The sequence below is a fragment of the Leguminivora glycinivorella genome, chromosome Z, assembly GCF_023078275.1.
Source record: "Leguminivora glycinivorella isolate SPB_JAAS2020 chromosome Z, LegGlyc_1.1, whole genome shotgun sequence".
In the NCBI taxonomy this organism is placed as follows: domain Eukaryota; kingdom Metazoa; phylum Arthropoda; class Insecta; order Lepidoptera; family Tortricidae; genus Leguminivora; species Leguminivora glycinivorella.
This window is the reverse complement of record NC_062998.1, coordinates 49,042,407-49,060,348: the sequence shown is the minus strand read 5'-3', so window position 1 is coordinate 49,060,348 and position 17,942 is coordinate 49,042,407. Positions and strand designations below refer to the sequence as shown.

The 17,942-nt window shown below is 41.5% G+C and overlaps 1 protein-coding gene across 1 annotated transcript in view; it reads right to left on the bottom strand.

Moving 5' to 3' along the window:
* Positions 1 to 2,613: 2,613 nt before the first annotated feature.
* LOC125240671 (arf-GAP with Rho-GAP domain, ANK repeat and PH domain-containing protein 2) overlaps positions 2,614 to 17,942 on the bottom strand; it is a 48,910-nt gene continuing 33,581 nt past the window's right edge. Inside the window, exons 4-12 of the mRNA XM_048148678.1 lie at positions 15,454 to 15,575; positions 13,994 to 14,117; positions 12,931 to 13,143; positions 11,375 to 11,565; positions 6,789 to 7,025; positions 5,614 to 5,829; positions 4,982 to 5,122; positions 3,469 to 3,590; positions 2,614 to 3,264 (exon numbers count right to left, since the gene is read on the bottom strand). Coding sequence (XP_048004635.1) covers positions 3,132 to 3,264; positions 3,469 to 3,590; positions 4,982 to 5,122; positions 5,614 to 5,829; positions 6,789 to 7,025; positions 11,375 to 11,565; positions 12,931 to 13,143; positions 13,994 to 14,117; positions 15,454 to 15,575 — 1,499 coding nt within the window. The 3' untranslated portion in view covers positions 2,614 to 3,131. The remainder of the gene's footprint in view (positions 3,265 to 3,468; positions 3,591 to 4,981; positions 5,123 to 5,613; positions 5,830 to 6,788; positions 7,026 to 11,374; positions 11,566 to 12,930; positions 13,144 to 13,993; positions 14,118 to 15,453; positions 15,576 to 17,942) is intronic.

The window sequence follows — 17,942 nt, the reverse complement described above, 5'->3', positions numbered from 1 at the left end:
AAAAGTAAGAAACTCACAGAGTGACGATAACTTTAATCACAATCGATTAAAAATACTATGCCGCTGTTAAACCAATCGTTCTGCTGACAGATAAGGTTTATTTTCGTTATTTAATTGGCGTGTATGTAGGCCACACTTTGACGCGAGGCAAAGCGTTGAAAAGGTTAAATCTTAGGGCAGGTTATATTAATAACGACGTTTATTCAAAAAGTTATATAAACATCTCTATTGATGTAGGGAACATGGCAAATTATTTTATTTAATATTTGTTGATTTATTTTGCAAGCACAAGTTGCTCAAGGCGCCTAGCCTTCAGAGATAACATACACTAGAGAAATTTCGACGGCTACCTCGGCGGTCGGGGTGGTGTAGCGGTTTATCACGTCAGCTGGAGACCCGGGTTCGATTCCCGGCTTCGCCACCAGTGGGCATGATCGCCTTTTCTTTAGTGTACGGTATCTATTTCAGTTCATAAACATCTCTATTATTATTATCTGTATCTCCGTTTTAAACTATAGGGGTTTTCCAGCTCAGTTATTTAAAGGCACGCGTGCGGTTATTATTATTATTATTTTCTAGAAATTACTGTGCTTGTAAAAAACTATATCGACATGTATATTTACTGTCTGTAAATACCAGTGGCGGCTGGTGAAAATGTCTGCTAGGCAACACTGAGCAAAAAGAAACCTACCTTAACATTAGGTACTTTACTCGTAATCAATTTTAGGCAAGCCGGTAGGAATCGGCTTGTATGGACCAGCCGCTGCTGGTAAATACAAATATATTTTGATATGTTTTCTATGTATAGAGCCAATATTACACATTAGTACTTTATTATATTTATACATATGATATGATATGACATTACTTTACTATTACATATATATTATTGTCTTTTTCGTATTTGACATTGGTAGTGCATCACATCTAGTTTTTGCCTTATTCTAAAAAACACACCAATAAGGTATAATTCTGATTTGACTTACTTTTATATATTTTATTAATTCATTCATATAATAAAGCTTTACTTAAAATAATTATTTTATTTTTATACTTTCAGAACAAAAAAATATTTACTGTTTCAATTATTTCATACCAATTATAATTATGTTTATATAAAATGCTTCCTTCACTTTCATTTAAATATGAAATGATTTGGCAATTATTGTATATTTTAATTTAGTTTCTGTGCGATCATATTTTTAGTTCATAATTCATGAAATTACTTAAACTAATATACCTGTATGCCTATAGATAATTCATAAGAGTAACAGTTCAATATTGTGTATATGTATACATAACAATAATGTATTTAGTACCTATATTGTCTACAATACAAAATATATTATTATCGAAAATTGTCATAATTTCTCTGATATCATAGATTAAATATAAGAATATCATACCATCCCATACATTAAAATGCGACCGCCTAAGAACGCGCATACACTACTCCACACATAGATGGCGCCACACAAATGATATGATCTTATATTTAATCTACTTATGCTGATATATCTTTTTTATGATTAACTGACATGTTAGCACCGATTCAGACTTTTAAGTTGTGTTAGTTTTTATTTCCAATTCCAAAATATTCGAGAACAAATATTAAGATGGGTCTTCAATGCCGAATTATCTTTGTGCCAATGAACACTGATATGTCGTTTCGAAAACATTTCTCCGTATAAAGCCATTGTTAAAAATAGGGAAGCATCCCTTGCTTCATATTTTAGGTACTATCATAAATTAAATATAACAAGATCATACCATCCCATACCGATTATTTGTAGATTGGCATTAAGTGTCAATTCCGAGCCGTAAATCTATGTCAAAAGTGACACTTAACGCCATCTACAACTATAATCGAAAGCAACAAGACATTTTTTTTGTGGCGCCATCTATGTGTGGTGGAGTGTAAGCGCGGTCTTAGGCGGTCGCATATTAATGTATGGGATGGTATGATCTTGTTATATTTAATTTATGGTACTATGTAAAATAACGTTTTAACATTTTTAACCTTCGATTTTTTTTTCGATTTGTTAGAAGTATATTTAAGACGGCAAGTAATCTATGTCTGACATTTGTGTAATATTACGTGATGACAAGACGGCAGTATGTGTGCTCGAGGACCCGTAATAGTGGCTGTATAGATGTAATGTGTCCGTGTGTTACGTGATGTCAAGATGGCAGTATGTCTGTGTACGCAAAAACTCGCACAAGTGGATATACAGTGTGATACCAGCAAGTGGCCTTTTTTTAAAGGAACGTAATATTACATAGTTATAGTTATTTAACTTAACCATGTCCTTAATTTATTTCATAATTTAAGAAATTGACTTTATAAATTTTATAACAAAAAAAATGCCAGCAATGTACAGCACACATATACACACTTGTCAAGTGAGGGCAATGACAGCTCATAACTCATACGTATGAGCAAAGACATATGTAACTCCGTATAAACAGCTACAGTCTAAGAAAAAAAACGTACCTCGGAAGCATATAGAAAAAGGTACGGTGGCCTAGATGGAGTTACACCTTTGGGGGACTCGGCTAGATGGCGCTAATATTAATATTTGACATTTAACACATAACATGCTAAAAATATGGGCCAAATTGTCAAAACTGAGATTAAAAAAGATTGTGCCGAGAGATGGCAGTCTATGCACTGTGATTACACATTTTACTTCGACAGTAACTCTCTATAATACTCGATCCTCTTTGGTATGAGCGATGTCAGTAATGACAATTAAGAAGTGCACGCATTACATTGAATGTTGGGATTTCGGAAAATTAATTTTTCAGTTAATTTAAACAACTATGATTTGCTGATATGCGCAAACGATTGCTAATTGACTGTATTATTACTGGTTTTAATAAATGCCCGGGTGGTGATAACACACTGTATAGATGCATGAAATGAAATAATGACAAGTCGAGGAGACGGCGGTTTGTCTGTGTGCTCAGTCTCGAGCTCGTGGATGTACAGATGTGTGTCTGTATTTGTTATGTGATAAAAAGACGAAAAGACAGCTGTATGTATGTCTCTTTTGCTCGGGAAACGACATCGCAGCTTGCAATTTGTGTTGTTGATACTGTACAGATGTGTGTGTGAGTGTGTGTGAATGTTACGTGATGACAAGACGAGGCGACGGCAGTATGTCTGTGTGTTCCGCGAAGGTCATAGCGGCTGTCCACTTGAGTTGTTCCTCGGTAACAGCGCCTGCGATTGTGCACCCGAACCACGGTCGATCCTTGCTCCTGCAAATACATTTAATATTAGCATTGTGGAATAAGTAAGGGAAGAGTTGTAACTCCATACATCAGTAAACGCGAGTTATTTGTATAGGCAAAGTTATAGTGACATCTTCTAAAATCCAAAAAATTGAATCATTTCATCCCCAGATATATAAAGAAGACATATTCTCCTTTCAAAAATATTTGAAAGTCGAATGCGCAGGGTACCTTTTTTGCTTGTTCCGCGGCACGAAGGTGATGGCCCAGCGCGACTGAGGGTTCCTTTTCGGCTCGTGCCCCACATACCACAGGATGTCCTTTATGTTCCACTCGTCGATCTTGTGCGAACCCTGCAAAAGAGTACATTGTCTAAATCGATATTTTTATAAGAAACTCTAACCTAGTTTACCCAATATCATGGCAGATGTCGCTGTTACATCTGCAAACTGTCGCGATTTCCCGGCCGCCTATATAAGGCGCAGAACTTGAGAAGCGCTCAGTTTACCCAATATCGTTGTAGATGTCGCTATGACGTCTACAAACTCCATACATTACACCTGTTTGTGAGTTTCAAATTTAGTCAATATCATGGTAGATGTCGCTGTTAAGTTTGTGAACTGTCGTCGAGCGTTCCGCTGTCTAAGTGGGCGTAATTGGCGTGCACGTAGCCAATATGTGTGTATATTTGTCGGAACAGAAGAATAACTAAAACCAAACTGAACGATGTGTAATCTCATCCAAAATATATAGCTAAAACATAAACCAATTTTCCACTCATAGAGGTTGCGGAGACGACTACTTCCAGTTGCAGAGGTAAAAATAAGAAATTTCCGAAAAAATGGATTCCACTTATAGAGGTCCCAAAATTCCACTTTAGAGGTAATTCGTTGTTAAGGGACCGGGACCGAGAACTTAGGTCCACTTAAAGAGTGGTTTTCCACTTACCCAGGTGCCACTTATCCAGTTTCCACTGTAATAATAAAAATCAGTTTCCAAAGCATTACCTACTCGCGGTATAAACTTCCAACCCCAGACCAAAGAAAGAGGCAATAAATTGGTGCTGTATATAAGGAATCTTGAAGAACATAGGAGTAATGGTAGAAGTTCTACGAGCGAGTGATATGGTATTCGCTAAACCTCCGTCCCTTTAATGCCATATAAAACAAATCTAAACGTAAGTACCTAGTCATGTCCGCGGCCGCAGAAATATCCGACACGGGCCTATTCCCAGGCTAGGCCTGAATCTTTAAGCATAATCTTTTACGGTAGCAAAAATACTAACAGCGTATTGAACAATATTAGGTAAACAAAGCTTAAATATAATTTATTATAATGTTTTGTTTTGACATGTCACTTACGTTTTCTTTTCACAGTAGCTATCCATTTAGTTCTTTGATCCAATTTCCAGTGTGCTCTAAGAAACGCATAGAACGTGCAACGACTATTTATGCCATTATTTTTACAATTAACAACGAAACAACATTGGTGCCCCATATCAAACATTACACATTGTATTATATTTTATGAGTTTGACAGTGAGTGACAAACCACAATCAGTGTCGATTTTGACCACCCTAAGCACTGCGATCGCTTTGCTTTGCCCTCCATGCACTTCGCACGAAGCCAATAAAGCCGACTATTGTCAAGAGTGCGCTGTGATTATTGATGTATGGGGTGACAGATCAGTATAGTATGACGATAATAGTTGTAATGAATTTCCGCAACATGGCGCATAGCGCACCTGTTTGTCCTTGAAGTAGCACAGCTTGCCGTTCTGGAACTCGAACATGTGCAGCTTGAAGGTCTTCATGGTCTCGCTGGCGAAGCGCAGCTCGGCGCACACCAGTCCCGTGTTCCTGAGCGCTTCCATCTCGTGGAGAAGCTGTTTGGACAAATTATACAATCATTAAAACGATCTGTTTACCCTTTTAACAAGCCATATTCGATCCCAAACTTACAGGCGGTATTGAACTCTTAAGTCTAAGAAGAAACTTTGCCTCCTTATGTGTGTTCTATCGCCTGTACAATGGGTTCTGTTCTGAGGAACTATTTGACATGATGTCAACGGCCACTTTTCATCATCGCACCGCTCGCCATCGCCAGTCTAAAAGGTAGCCTAAATGGTCGCGTACCGTGCGGTTTCAGAGGAATTTCCCCCGCGGACGCTCCGACTGTGGAATGAGTATGTAAGTTTGGGGTCAAAACGTAGAAGCTAAATTTGACCCACTTCCTGGTTTCTGATTTAGCTGAAATTTTGTACACATATATAAATTACGTGACAATGCAATATTATGGTATCATGGAGCGGTCGTCAGTGGCCATACTGTACGATAGTACTCTTTATTATACTGTGGTAGTGTGCTCAGTGCTCACCTTATTTTCCCTGACGAGCAGGTAGTTGTCCTTCCTGTCGTCCTCATCCCAGTACCCCCAGCGCAGCACCACATCTAGTACCACCTCATCAATGTGCACCACTCTCTTCATGGATTCTCCGCATATTACTTCCTCTAGCATGAGGAGGTGGGACTCCATGTTGGCCTTGGAGGAGAGCTGGACGCAGATGTCGGCGCTGGTCGTGCTTGGGGTCAGCTGCGGGAGAAACAGTTAAATGTTGTCTAAATATATAAAAGAAGAAACTGACTGACTGACATATCAACGAACAGCCGAAACCGCTGGTCCTAGAGATTCCAAATTTGGCACGTAAGTCCCTTGAAAGGTGTAGAGGAGCAAGTATTTTTCAAAATTCACCTGGGGTGAAATGGGGGTCCAAAGTTTGTATGGGAAGATAGATTAAATACTACGCGGGCGAAGCGGCGGGAAATGACTAGTTAAATAACAATAGTGTTAAGCTGCGTTTTCACTTAGTGATCTGAACAGTTCAGGGTACGTAGCGGAATGGCACAAACGCTCACGAAACGAAACGCTCGTAGATATCTATCTCTATCGCTCTTGCGTAGATAGAGCGATAGAGCCAGACTACCTTTCGGGGCGTTTCGTTTTTGTTTCGCGTCGCAGAAATGCCATCCGGCTACGGCACCTGGTATGGAAGTCAAATATTTTCACCTGCGCACGAACGAAAGGATACTCGCTCAGAACTGTTCAGAACACTGAGTGAAAACGCAGCTACAGAACGTTGGTAGGTGCCCTGTTACTAAGCAGTCTCATGAGTACTCTTCTAACTTCTATCTTCGGCTCCTACTCGGTAATGTTTGGCTCCTAAACTAGTCAAACTCACCGAGACTTGATAGCACGTCGTCCGATCCCTCACATAGACCCACGCCTTTAAATCCCCCGCTGCCTTCTAAGGGCCCCTTCCCGACGTGTTTCGGCTTCTTTCGGTTCCTATTTGGCAATGTTCGGCTCCTGAACTAATCAAACTCACCGAGACTTGATAGCACGTCGTTCGATCCTTCACATAGACCCACGCTGCCTTCGGCGCGGCAGGTGCCCTGTTACTAAGCACTCTTCTACCGGCCCCTTCTCGACGTGTTTCGGCTTCTTTCGGCTCCTATTCGGAAATGTTCGGCTCCTAAACTAGTCAAACTCACCGAGACTTGATAGCACGTCGTCCGATCCTTAACATAGACCCACGCCTTCAGATCTCCTGCAGCTTTTGGTGCGGCAGGTGCCCTGTTACTAAGCACTCTCATTAGAACTCTTCTGACGGCCCCTTCTCGGCGTTTTTCGGCCTCGGTCGGCTCCCATACGGCCTCGTAGTTGGCTATTAGGTCGCGGACCACGTACACCTCTTTGGAGTACCAGGATGTGTTGAGAGTGTTGCTGGTCTGTGGACAAACATTAAATAAATAAATATTGTACACCTTACACAGATCAACTTAGCCCCAAACTAAGCAAAGCTTGTACTATGGGTGCTAGGCGACGATATACATACTTAAATAGATAAATACATACTTATATACATAGAAAACATCCATGACTCTGGAACAAATAATTAACTGTGCTCATCACACAAATAAATGCCCTTACCGGGACCGCGGCTCAGCAGGCAGGGTCACTACCGACTGAGCCAGACCGGTCGTCGATTTAGAATATTAACAAGTATATTTAAACTAATAATGCATACAACCAAAACCTGTAATGAGCCGTTCTCAAGCTTAAGGACGCTCTAAAAAGCTATTTGTAAAAGGTACGAGCAAATTTCGCCTTTATCGTAAACTACAAACCAGTTATTGAGAACGTCACATGAAATCTGTTTACTACATTTATGATTGTCTAGAACACTGGTTCTCAAACTTATTTTCCCATGGAACCCTTTTGGAAAGCAAAATATCTGACGGAACCCTTAAATTAAAGAAATCTTTATTTTAATGTCTTAAACATAATAGTAAAGTCTAATCATTAGATTCTAATGTGAGGTATTACATGAAACTGTTTTTATGTTTACAATTGGGGAATCTTTGGTTTTATGGAAGAGAGTTGAAGTCGCATATCAGACAACCAAAATTCACACGGAACCCCCAGAGAGGTTTCGCGGAGCCCTAGGGCTCCGCGGAGCACACTTTGAGAATGGCTGGTCTAGAATGTCTAGTGGCAAACGGTAATCCATACTAATATTATAAAACCGATTTTGATGAAATTTGGAACAGACAATCTTTAGACCCTGAGACAGAACATAGGCTACTTTTTATTTCGAAAAAAAGGGATGAAGGGGTTGAAAAAGAGGTTGAAAGTTTGTATGGGATTTCTTAATTTTAAATGATAAAACCATGAAACTTTATATTTTAGCACTTGATAAGAAATCATTAAACATATATTTAAAGTCACATACAGGTCGAACGCGATTAATTAACATTATTTTTACCTTTAAAATAAACATGGTGGGAAATAAACATTAACTAAAAGCGGGTAGATTATATTTATTTGTCTACCCCGAACATTTATATAAATTAATATCGGGTAGTTTTGTGTTGTTTACATCTCCGGTGACATTTTGCTGGGACGTCAGTCTTCCGCGACCACGGCCAGTGCAACCTGGCCGAAACGTTGGGAAAAAAGGTAAAAATAATGTTAATTAATCGCGTTCGACCTGTATGTGACTTTAAATATGTGTACAAAGCGCGAGAACTTAAAGTGTTATATCATTAAACATCTTGATAAGGGATAGTGATAGGGATAGCGATAGGGAAAGCGATAGCGATAGGGATAGCGATAGGGATAGTGATAGGGATAGCGATAGCGATAGCGATAGCGTTAGCGATACGGATACGGATAATATGGGTATCGTTAGAGGGATACGGATAATCGGTCGGCGGTCTCTTACAATCAATGTGCTCTAAGACGATCGTTGTTTGCTTGCTTGAAGATTACGTTTGCGATAAGTATAAGCAAAATGTAAAAAATTGTAAGGGATAATAGAAAAAAGTACTTTTTACCCACCGATCATAGTGTCGAAATACGGGCTATGTGGGATGTTTATAAAGGTTTCCCCAGCGTATATAGAATTACCTACGCTGTGGTCGATGTGTAATATTTCTACAATCATTGCAAGCAAAAGTATTATGTGCAATCGAAATAATCGCAGATAAATATACCTACAGAGAAACCTATGGTCCCTACGGATCCAAATGAAAATCTTAATGAATACTTTTATTACGCGGGCGAAGCCGCGGGTAAAAGCTAGTTTACTATATTTTATAAAACTGTGATCTATCAAAGGCCTTTGATTGCGTTGATCACGAGAATTTAAAGAGAAAATTGAGCCACTATGGGGTTAAAGCTGCTGCCCTTGACCTTGTTTCATCGTACCTTTCCGACAGAACTCAGCGAGTTGTTATCAATGGGACTCAATCAGCAGGTTCACCGGTAGCACTTGGAGTGCCTCAAGGTTCAATTCTCGGTCCCTTCCTGTTCTTAGTATACATTAATGATCTACCGAAACTAGTGCAAGATAAACATGATATAGTGTTATTTGCTGACGACACTTCTCTTATATTCAAAGTTGACAGAAAGGAAAGCAGCTTCGATAACATCAACGATGCACTGTCTAGCATAACAGACTGGTTTACGGCGAATAACTTACTTCTAAACGCCAAGAAAACCAAGTGCATCAGATTTGCGCTTCCGAACGTTAAGCAGGTAAATAACAGTAAGATCCAAATGAAAGGTGAAACGCTGGAATTTGAAGATCGAACGGTTTTCCTTGGAGTCACTTTGGATTCAAAACTGCAATGGCATGCACATATAGCCACTTTAGCTGGCAAACTTAGTTCTGCAGCTTACGCAGTAAGGCGAATCAGACAACTAACAAACGTAGAGACGGCCAGGCTGGTATACTTTAGCTACTTCCACAGTGTTATGTCATATGGGATCCTGTTATGGGGAAAAGCTGCAGACATTCAGGCTATTTTTGTGCTGCAAAAACGAGCTGTCCGTTCAATCTACGGATTGGGCGGTCGAGCATCTTTAAGAGAAAAATTCAAAGAGGTGAACATTCTTACCGTTGCCTCTCAATACATATACGAAAATATTATGTATGTTCGGAAAAATATCCACGAATTCAAGCTTAACAGTGACATCCATAACTATAACACAAGGAACAAACATAAACTTGCTGTGACCGCCCACCGTCTCCGTAAGGTTGGTACGTCTTTCGTCGAGAACTGTACACGTTTTTATAACAAAGTACCAACCGATATAGTGGATTTGCCATTTGACAAATTTAAGGCACGCATTAAGCGTTTGTTGTTATGTAAGGCGTACTACACTGTGAAGGATTTTATAGATGATAGGGATGCCTTTAAGGTGGTTGCTTGTCAATAGATGAATGAAGTCGTATATATTTTTTCATTTTCTCTGCATTGTGTAATTAAGCATACTAGTGTTCAATTGACGTATGAGAACATATTCTCGTCTGATTATATTGTTTTTATTTAAGTTTAGTTGTGGACACTTGGAGACCTTATACATCTCCAAGATTATGTGTTTAATGTTTAATGTTTATCTTACTTTAATTTTATTGTATAAATCTATATTTCCTTCCTTTGTAACATACGAGCACAGAATATAGTGTCTTACAGCTATGTTTTATTATTTGAATATTTAATTTAGCCTGGCAGCTTGAACATGTCATGCACACTTAAAAGTCTTTGCTGCGGTGGCGTCGTTGATCGGGTCGCCACCTTCCCGAATAAAGGTTGAGGGAGGCGATGGCTGAGATACGCGTCATACTCGTGAACGGGTGCCGTCTGTGAAGACCGGTCTGTTTAAGCTTACTGGGGCTGTTATAACTTAGTAACTTTAATTCTAATTTTTATTAAATTAGGACACTTTGTTCGGTTGTCGTTTGTTTCCTTTCTTTTAGTGAATATTTTAAATATATGATTTTGACTCATGGAGACCATATACATCTCTAAGGAGAATTAGATTAAGTAGATATACATTTTATTTTTAGTTGTGACATTTAGAGTCATTTGCACCTCTAAAGTAATTTTAGACTTTTTTTTTTTGTATTTGTACTTTTTATATTAAAATTTAGTGTAGTTCTTGGTTGTAATTCGACATTTAGAGACCTTCTACATCTCTAATTAATTGTATAGTGTAAAGAGTTTAGTTAGAACTTAGAATCAAATTTCGCGTCACAAGTGTCTCACGCGTAGTACAGAGCGAGACAAACTAAGCTCTTCTCTCTCTGTGTGTTTCTGTTTAGAGCGAGACACGCTACAGCTGTCCCTGTCACTCACACGGACGCGACGTTCTCCGCGCTCATCTTGTTGGCGTGCGCCATGCTATGCAGGAGCGAGTGCGCGATATCTCTCCGTCTCTGTACAGAGCGAGACACGCTACAGCTGTCTCCGTCACTCACCAGCGCGGCCGGCATCAGCGTCGGCGCCCACACGGACGCGAGGTTCTCCGCGCTCATCTTGTCGGCGTGCGCCATGCTGTGCAGGAGGAGCGAGTGCGCGATATCTCTCCGTCCCTGTACAGAGCGGGACACGCTACAGTTGTCTCCGTCACTCACCAGCGCGGCCGGCATCAGCGTCGGCGCCCACACGGACGCGAGGTTCTCCGCGCTCATCTTGTTGGCGTGCGCCATGCTGTGCAGGAGGAGCGAGTGCGCGATATCTCTCCGTTCCTGTACAGAGCGGGACACGCTACAGTTGTCTCCGTCACTCACCAGCGCGGCCGGCATCAGCGTCGGCGCCCACACGGACGCGAGGTTCTCCGCGCTCATCTTGTTGGCGTGCGCCATGCTGTGCAGGAAGTGCAGGTGAGCGAACAGCTTCCGCGCCGTGTTTCGCGCGACGAGGGGCAGCGATGACATCACTCGCCGGTAGATGGTGTTGCGCGCCGCTGGGTCGTCTTGGTCTGGGAAAGATTAATATGAAGTTAATGTTAGTCAAGACGATTTCACTAAAATAGAAAGTTTCGCTTTGACATTTCGAATAAGAGTACAATATAGATAGTTTATTGAAAAACCTGTGATTATACAGTTGTGTTAATTAAGACTAACTGTACAATGAATGAATGAAAATGTTCACAATCACGCGCTTTTACATACATCATCGCACTTGACTCTGTAGGGTCGGGATGCGATCCGACATTCAATCTTGCATTCACCAATGCATTAGACCTGTGGGGTCGGGTGCAACCCGACATTCAATCTCGTATTCATCAGCGCATTAGACCCTGTGCGGTCGGATGCAACCCGACATTCAATCTCGTATTCATCAGCGCACTAGACCCTGTGGGGTCGGGTGCAACCCGACATTCAATCTCACATTCATCAGCGCACTAGACCCTGTGCGGTCGGGTGCAACCCGACATTCAATCTCGTATTCATCAGCGCACTAGACCCTGTGGGGTCGGGTGCAACCCGACATTCAATCTCGTATTCATCAGCGCACTAGACCCTGTGGGGTCGGGTGCAACCCCAAATTCAATCTCACATTCATCAATGCACTAGACCCTTTGGGGTCGGGTGCAACCCGACATTCAATCTCACATTCATCAATGTACTAGATCCTGTGCTGTCGGGTGCAACCCCACATTCAATCTCACATACATCAATGCATTAGACCCTGTGGGGTCGGGTGCAACCCGAGATTCAATCTCGTATTCATCGCACTAGACCCTGTGGGGTCGGGTGCAACCCCACATTCAATCTCACATTCATCAATGCACTAGACCCTGTGGGGTCGGGCACAGCCCGACATACAAGCGCGCCAATCTTGACCTTCTGGGCTTCGGGTCTTCGGCCCCACAGTAAGTGCGTTTTCACATTATCCAATCGGATGTCAGACCGATATCCTATACATTACAGGCGTCATCTTGGATTTTTTTGACGACCGGTCTGGCTCAGTCGGTAGTGACCCTGTCTGCTAAGCGGCGGTCCTGGGTTCGAATCCTGGTAAGGGCATTTATTTGTGTGATGAGCACAGATATTTGCTCCTGAGTCACGGATGTGTGAGCGGCAGCCATACGTGCGAATGAAAAGTCCCGTCGCTGTGTGTCGCTTCAATGTATGGCCGCCGCTCACCGCTGTCGCGCTTACGGCCCAGCCACGACATTGGTCTAAGCGCGGCAGCGGCGAGCGGCAGCCATACGTGCGAATGAAAAGTCCCATCGCTGTGTCTCGCTTCAATGTATGGCCGCCGCTCGCCGCTGTCGCGCTTAGACCAATGTCGTGGCTGAGCCGTTAGAGCAATGTCGTGGCGGGGCCGTAAGGCTCACCTAGCGCGGCCAGCACGGCCTCGCGCTTGGGCTGCGACACGAGCGGCTCGGGCAGGTCTCGGAAGAAGCGCTTGAGCACGCCGGCCACGTCGTGCTCCGAGTGCGTGCCCGGGCTCAGCTGCACCGCCCACGCGTCGCGCCGGAACCGCGCCAGCAGCTCCGAGAGGACCACGTTGCTGCCGGCGCGACGGTATATGCCCTCTGAGAGGCTGCCTGTTCACAAAAAAAAATCCTTTACATTGAGTTATTGGAATGAAATATATATATCCCTGGTACAATCTGTCCTGGTGTAAGTACTGTATTTCCGTCTGGGGCGGATCGGCAAAAAGGAAGAGCGGCGCCTCCCAACACAGGCATTTTGCTTACCGGGAGGCACCATCACCCTACATCATGTAAACAGTCGTTTATGAAACAAATAATTTTAATTTTAATTTTTTTTTAATTGGAATTCATCCTCCTTGCTTTATCCCGGCATTTGCCACGGCTCATGAACCTGAGGTCCGCTTTGACAATTAATCCCAAGATTTGGCGTAGACACTAGCTTTACGAAAGCGAATGCTATCTGACTTTCCAACCCGAAGGGTAACTAGACCTTATTGGAATTAGTCCGGTTTCCTCACGATGTTTTCCTTCACCGAAAAGCGATTGGCAAACATGGTAGATAAGGGGAGAATGGTAATTTTTTGCCTATTTTCTTAAATTACTTGAAAATTACTTTACTAAAAATTATTAAAAAAAATATTTTTGAAATACTTATAAAAAGCGCTTTCATTTGATATGTAACACAATATAGTTCTAGAAACTTTGATTTTTTATTTTCACTTTTACCCCCAAAAGTGGCCCCTATAATTGAATTTTCTTAATTTAAACCACATGTCCCTCTTTGGGTCGCAGGTTTACATATGTGTGCCAAATTTCAAGTTAATCGGTTCGGTAGTTTCGGAGAAAATTGGCTGTGACAACGGACAGACAGACACACGAGTGATCCTATAAGGGTTCCGTTTTTCCTTTTTGAGGTACCCTAAAAAGTAGGTAATTTGAAAGTTACACAACCAATACTAACCATGTGCATATATGAAGCTGATGCACTTGTCAACAATGGCCGGCACATCTTCCTTAGTCAACTGCTGGTGGTGTATCTGTGCTCCGTTGTTGTGCGCGGCTAACTTCACCATGTATCGCCAACCCTGAAACGTGAGAAACAATTAATAAATGCTATAGGTCATTTTTAGGGTTCCGTAGTCAACTAGGAACCCTTATAGTTTCGCCATGTCTGTCTGTCCGTCCGTCCGTCGGCGGATAATCTCAGTAACCGTTAGCACTAGAAAGCTGAAATTTGGTACCAATATGTATATTAATCACGCCAACAAAGTGCAAAAATAAAAAACGGAAAAAAATGTTTTATTAGGGTACCCCCCCCTACATGTAAAGTGGGGGCTTATTTTTTTTTTCATTCCAACCCCAACGTGTGATATATTGTTGGGTAGGCATTTAAAAATGAATAAGGGTTTACTAAGATCGTTTTCTGATAATATTAATATTTTCGGAAATAATCGCTCCTAAAGGAAAAAAAGTGCGTCCCCCCCTCTAACTTTTGAACCATATGTTTAAAAAATATGAAAAAAATCACAAAAGTAACTGAGCGTGGCCCGACACGCTCTTGGCCGGTTTTTATTTTACAAAGATTGCCTAAGCCCCACGGTAAGCTCCAGAAGGCTGGTGTTGTTGGTTTTATGAAGGCTGCCGCTATACCGTCGGCGTCTTGTATCGTCTCCTCTACACTTGTGTCACTGGCACAGACCAACCCCTATAGACATCTATTACAAGACGACTCGCGGTCGCCAGCCTTCCTAGTATTTGCACTGATATAAGCGCGGGCGCTCGCCGTGCCCGATTAGTATCGACCAAGTAACAGACCCGAAAGCAGCGCGTGTTTTTCGCACAAAAAAATTGGAAAAGGGTATTTTGATGCCTTAAAGATGTCCACCTGTAGTGTGAAATGGTGTGGAAAGGTAACAAGAAGCTCAAATTTAAAAACAGACGGCATTACATTCCACAAATAAGTCATATTTATAATTTATTCAGAGCCGGCATAGGTCAACTTACATTGGCCACTTACGCGTCAGTAGAGGGACAGTCATACTTCTGTCCCTTTTCATCTGGCGCGACTGCCCGCCGTCCTTGAAACGGCCAATCACAGCGCGCTTAACACATTCCCCGCCCGCTCCTCGCACCCCAAACACTGGTGACTCGTATCGCGAACCAAATATACAAGACTGCCACTCTATAGGAGGTTCTCTGTGGTCACTGGCCACCAGAGCTGGGCATTAATCGATTAACTTTTTATTCGACAAATTAATCGATAAAAAATATCAATTGTCAAAATTAGTCGATGATTTATTTAATCGCGATTAACGTTAATCGAAGCTCTTCGATTACAACCAATTAATCGTCAATCGTTAATCGTTAGTCGATTACTTTTTGCCCAACTCTGCTGAGCACCGATATAAGTGGCTGACTCACCTTGAGGTCTCTCTCAGTCGGGAAGCGCAGGTAGATGGTAGCGTGAGGGCAGTCCATGAGAAGGTTGCCGCTGCCGTCTGTAGGCATCGCTTGCTTTGTCTCCTCATCTGCATCTTGCGTCACTGAAAATAAAACATGTCAAATGAGTATACATTTTAATAGAAGACGTTCATCGGCTCGTTAGGTGAACGACTTTTGGGAAATTGCAGATCGGCGATGGATTAAACTAGGTCAGGATCGGGACAAGTAGCGTACTGAGTGACCGATAAAGGGCTGATCAATCAATCAAAATATTTAATCAAAAATTATAATGATTATGAAATAATAATCCAAATTAGGGTATAAATTGAATTAATATGAAAACACGTATAATTTCGGTCAACTAATTTACTTTATACATTTAAATCCGATTTATTAAATAGTAATTGTGTTTAAAAATAACTGCTGTCCATGTATGTATTTCTTATAATTATCTGATGCTTTTATTTGTATGTATTTCTTAAACTATTCAAAAAAAGGAGCTCATTTGATTTATTCAAGTACCCCATCAAATAGCATTGCTTTCCACAGACGATGGCTAACCGATCGGCAGTGACTTCCGTCGCGTGACGTCACACACCGGAACATCAAGGTGTTCGGGCAAAGGTCGCCAGGTCACCAGAGCGCTGACTCAGATCTGACGCATCGGCTCGTCGACACTGTTACCGGTTCCTAATAAATCGCATGATGACATTGATAACTAGATTTATTTACGCTGCCCTTTTCTCGTTTTTATCTCGCGTCTCTTGAGAAGAACAATTCGTGCCGTTTTAATAGCATTAAATTGCTTGCGTCTTTTGCATAACTAAGTACTTGTTTGTAAGTGAACATTAATTTTATCATTTCTCGATACAGTTCGAACCTCCCCTTTGTAAATACGGTCGATATTCTTAATTTGATATGTGATAAAATTGTCAAATATTAATATTGATTAAACCAAAGTGTAAAGTTCGTTCAGGTCACCAGGGCGCTGACTCAGAATGTGACGCATTTGCTAGTAGACACTGTTACCGGTTCCTAATAAATCGCATGATGACATTGGTGACTTATTATAGGTGATTTATTTAGGATGCCCTTTTCTCGTTTTTCTCTCGCGTGAGTCGCTTGCGAGAAAAACTATTCGTGCCGTTTTAATAAATACAGTTTCTTGTGTCTATTGTACCTACTTAGCTGTTTATTGTATCATTTTCTGTTAAACGTACTAAGGAGCCCCTACATTACCAATCATTTTTTAAGTGTTATGGTTCGTCGATGATTCCGCCAACGTCAAGGTTTAGGAAAGCACACATTTTATAAAGACAATTGGCCGATGTGTCTTAATTTTTTTTAATTAGCCAAGATTTGATTGACCGTCTATAGATACTACTTATTCTGAAACCTTAGAGTTAATAAATCAAGTAAATTCTACTCAGTCATACAATGAGATTCTCGTGAAAGCCGAGAAGGACAAGTACAGTAAGTACCTAGACTTTGCTCACGAGATAACCGCCATGTGGAATGTTGATTCGACGATCATTGTTCCGATAGTCGTTTCAGCGATCGGTCTCATAGCGAAGAGTCTCGACCAACAACACATAAGAGACTCTCGCTAGGTGACTGGATCAAGGGCCAGATGCAGAAGGCGGCGCTGATAGTCCGACGGTTCCTATCTCTGCAGCCCTAACCACCGGCAGCTTGGGCCTTGCCCCACTGCTGGCGGCTTCCTAGGTTAAGTTTTTTATAATGACGGTATTTATATGTTTTATACTGTTCTGTAAGTGTGCTTATAACTATTTTATTTTTATATACATCCATACTAATATTATAAATGGGAAAGTGTGTGTGTGTCTGTTTGTTTGTCCGTCCTTCACGGCAAAACAGCGACGAATTGTCGAGATTTTTTAAGTGGAGATAGTTGAAGGGATGGAGAGTGACATAGGCTACTTTTTGTCTCTTTCTAACGCGAGCGAAGCCGCGGGCAAAAGCTAGTATTGTAATAAATCTAAGAATGAAAATAAATGCCGAGTTTAATAATACATCGTTACATACTTGCCGGTTGCTTTAGTAGGTATTTAGCATATTTACGTGATACTACATTATTTATAAAATACCTTCGTGCCCGTTCATTTCCGCGACTGAGTAAAGGTCGTTCGAAGCAACCCGCAGCTTCGCCCGCGTAATAAAAGTATTCTTATTGAAACGTTTACAAAAAATAAGATTTTCTCTCGATTAAGGTAAAGCGGGGCAATTCTCGACTGGATTGCTGAGCAATGATTGTAGAATTGTTACAAAGCGACCACAGCGTAGGTAGTAGGTACGAATATGTATGTATTTTTAATACATCGCATTGAATGTAATAGTTATTACGGATGCAGGATACTCGCCGATGCCTACTTACTAATACCTTCCCACTGAGCCAGTATGCCCCTGGCTAGGAGGTGAACTTAAAAAATCCTTTCTTATTCAGAAGT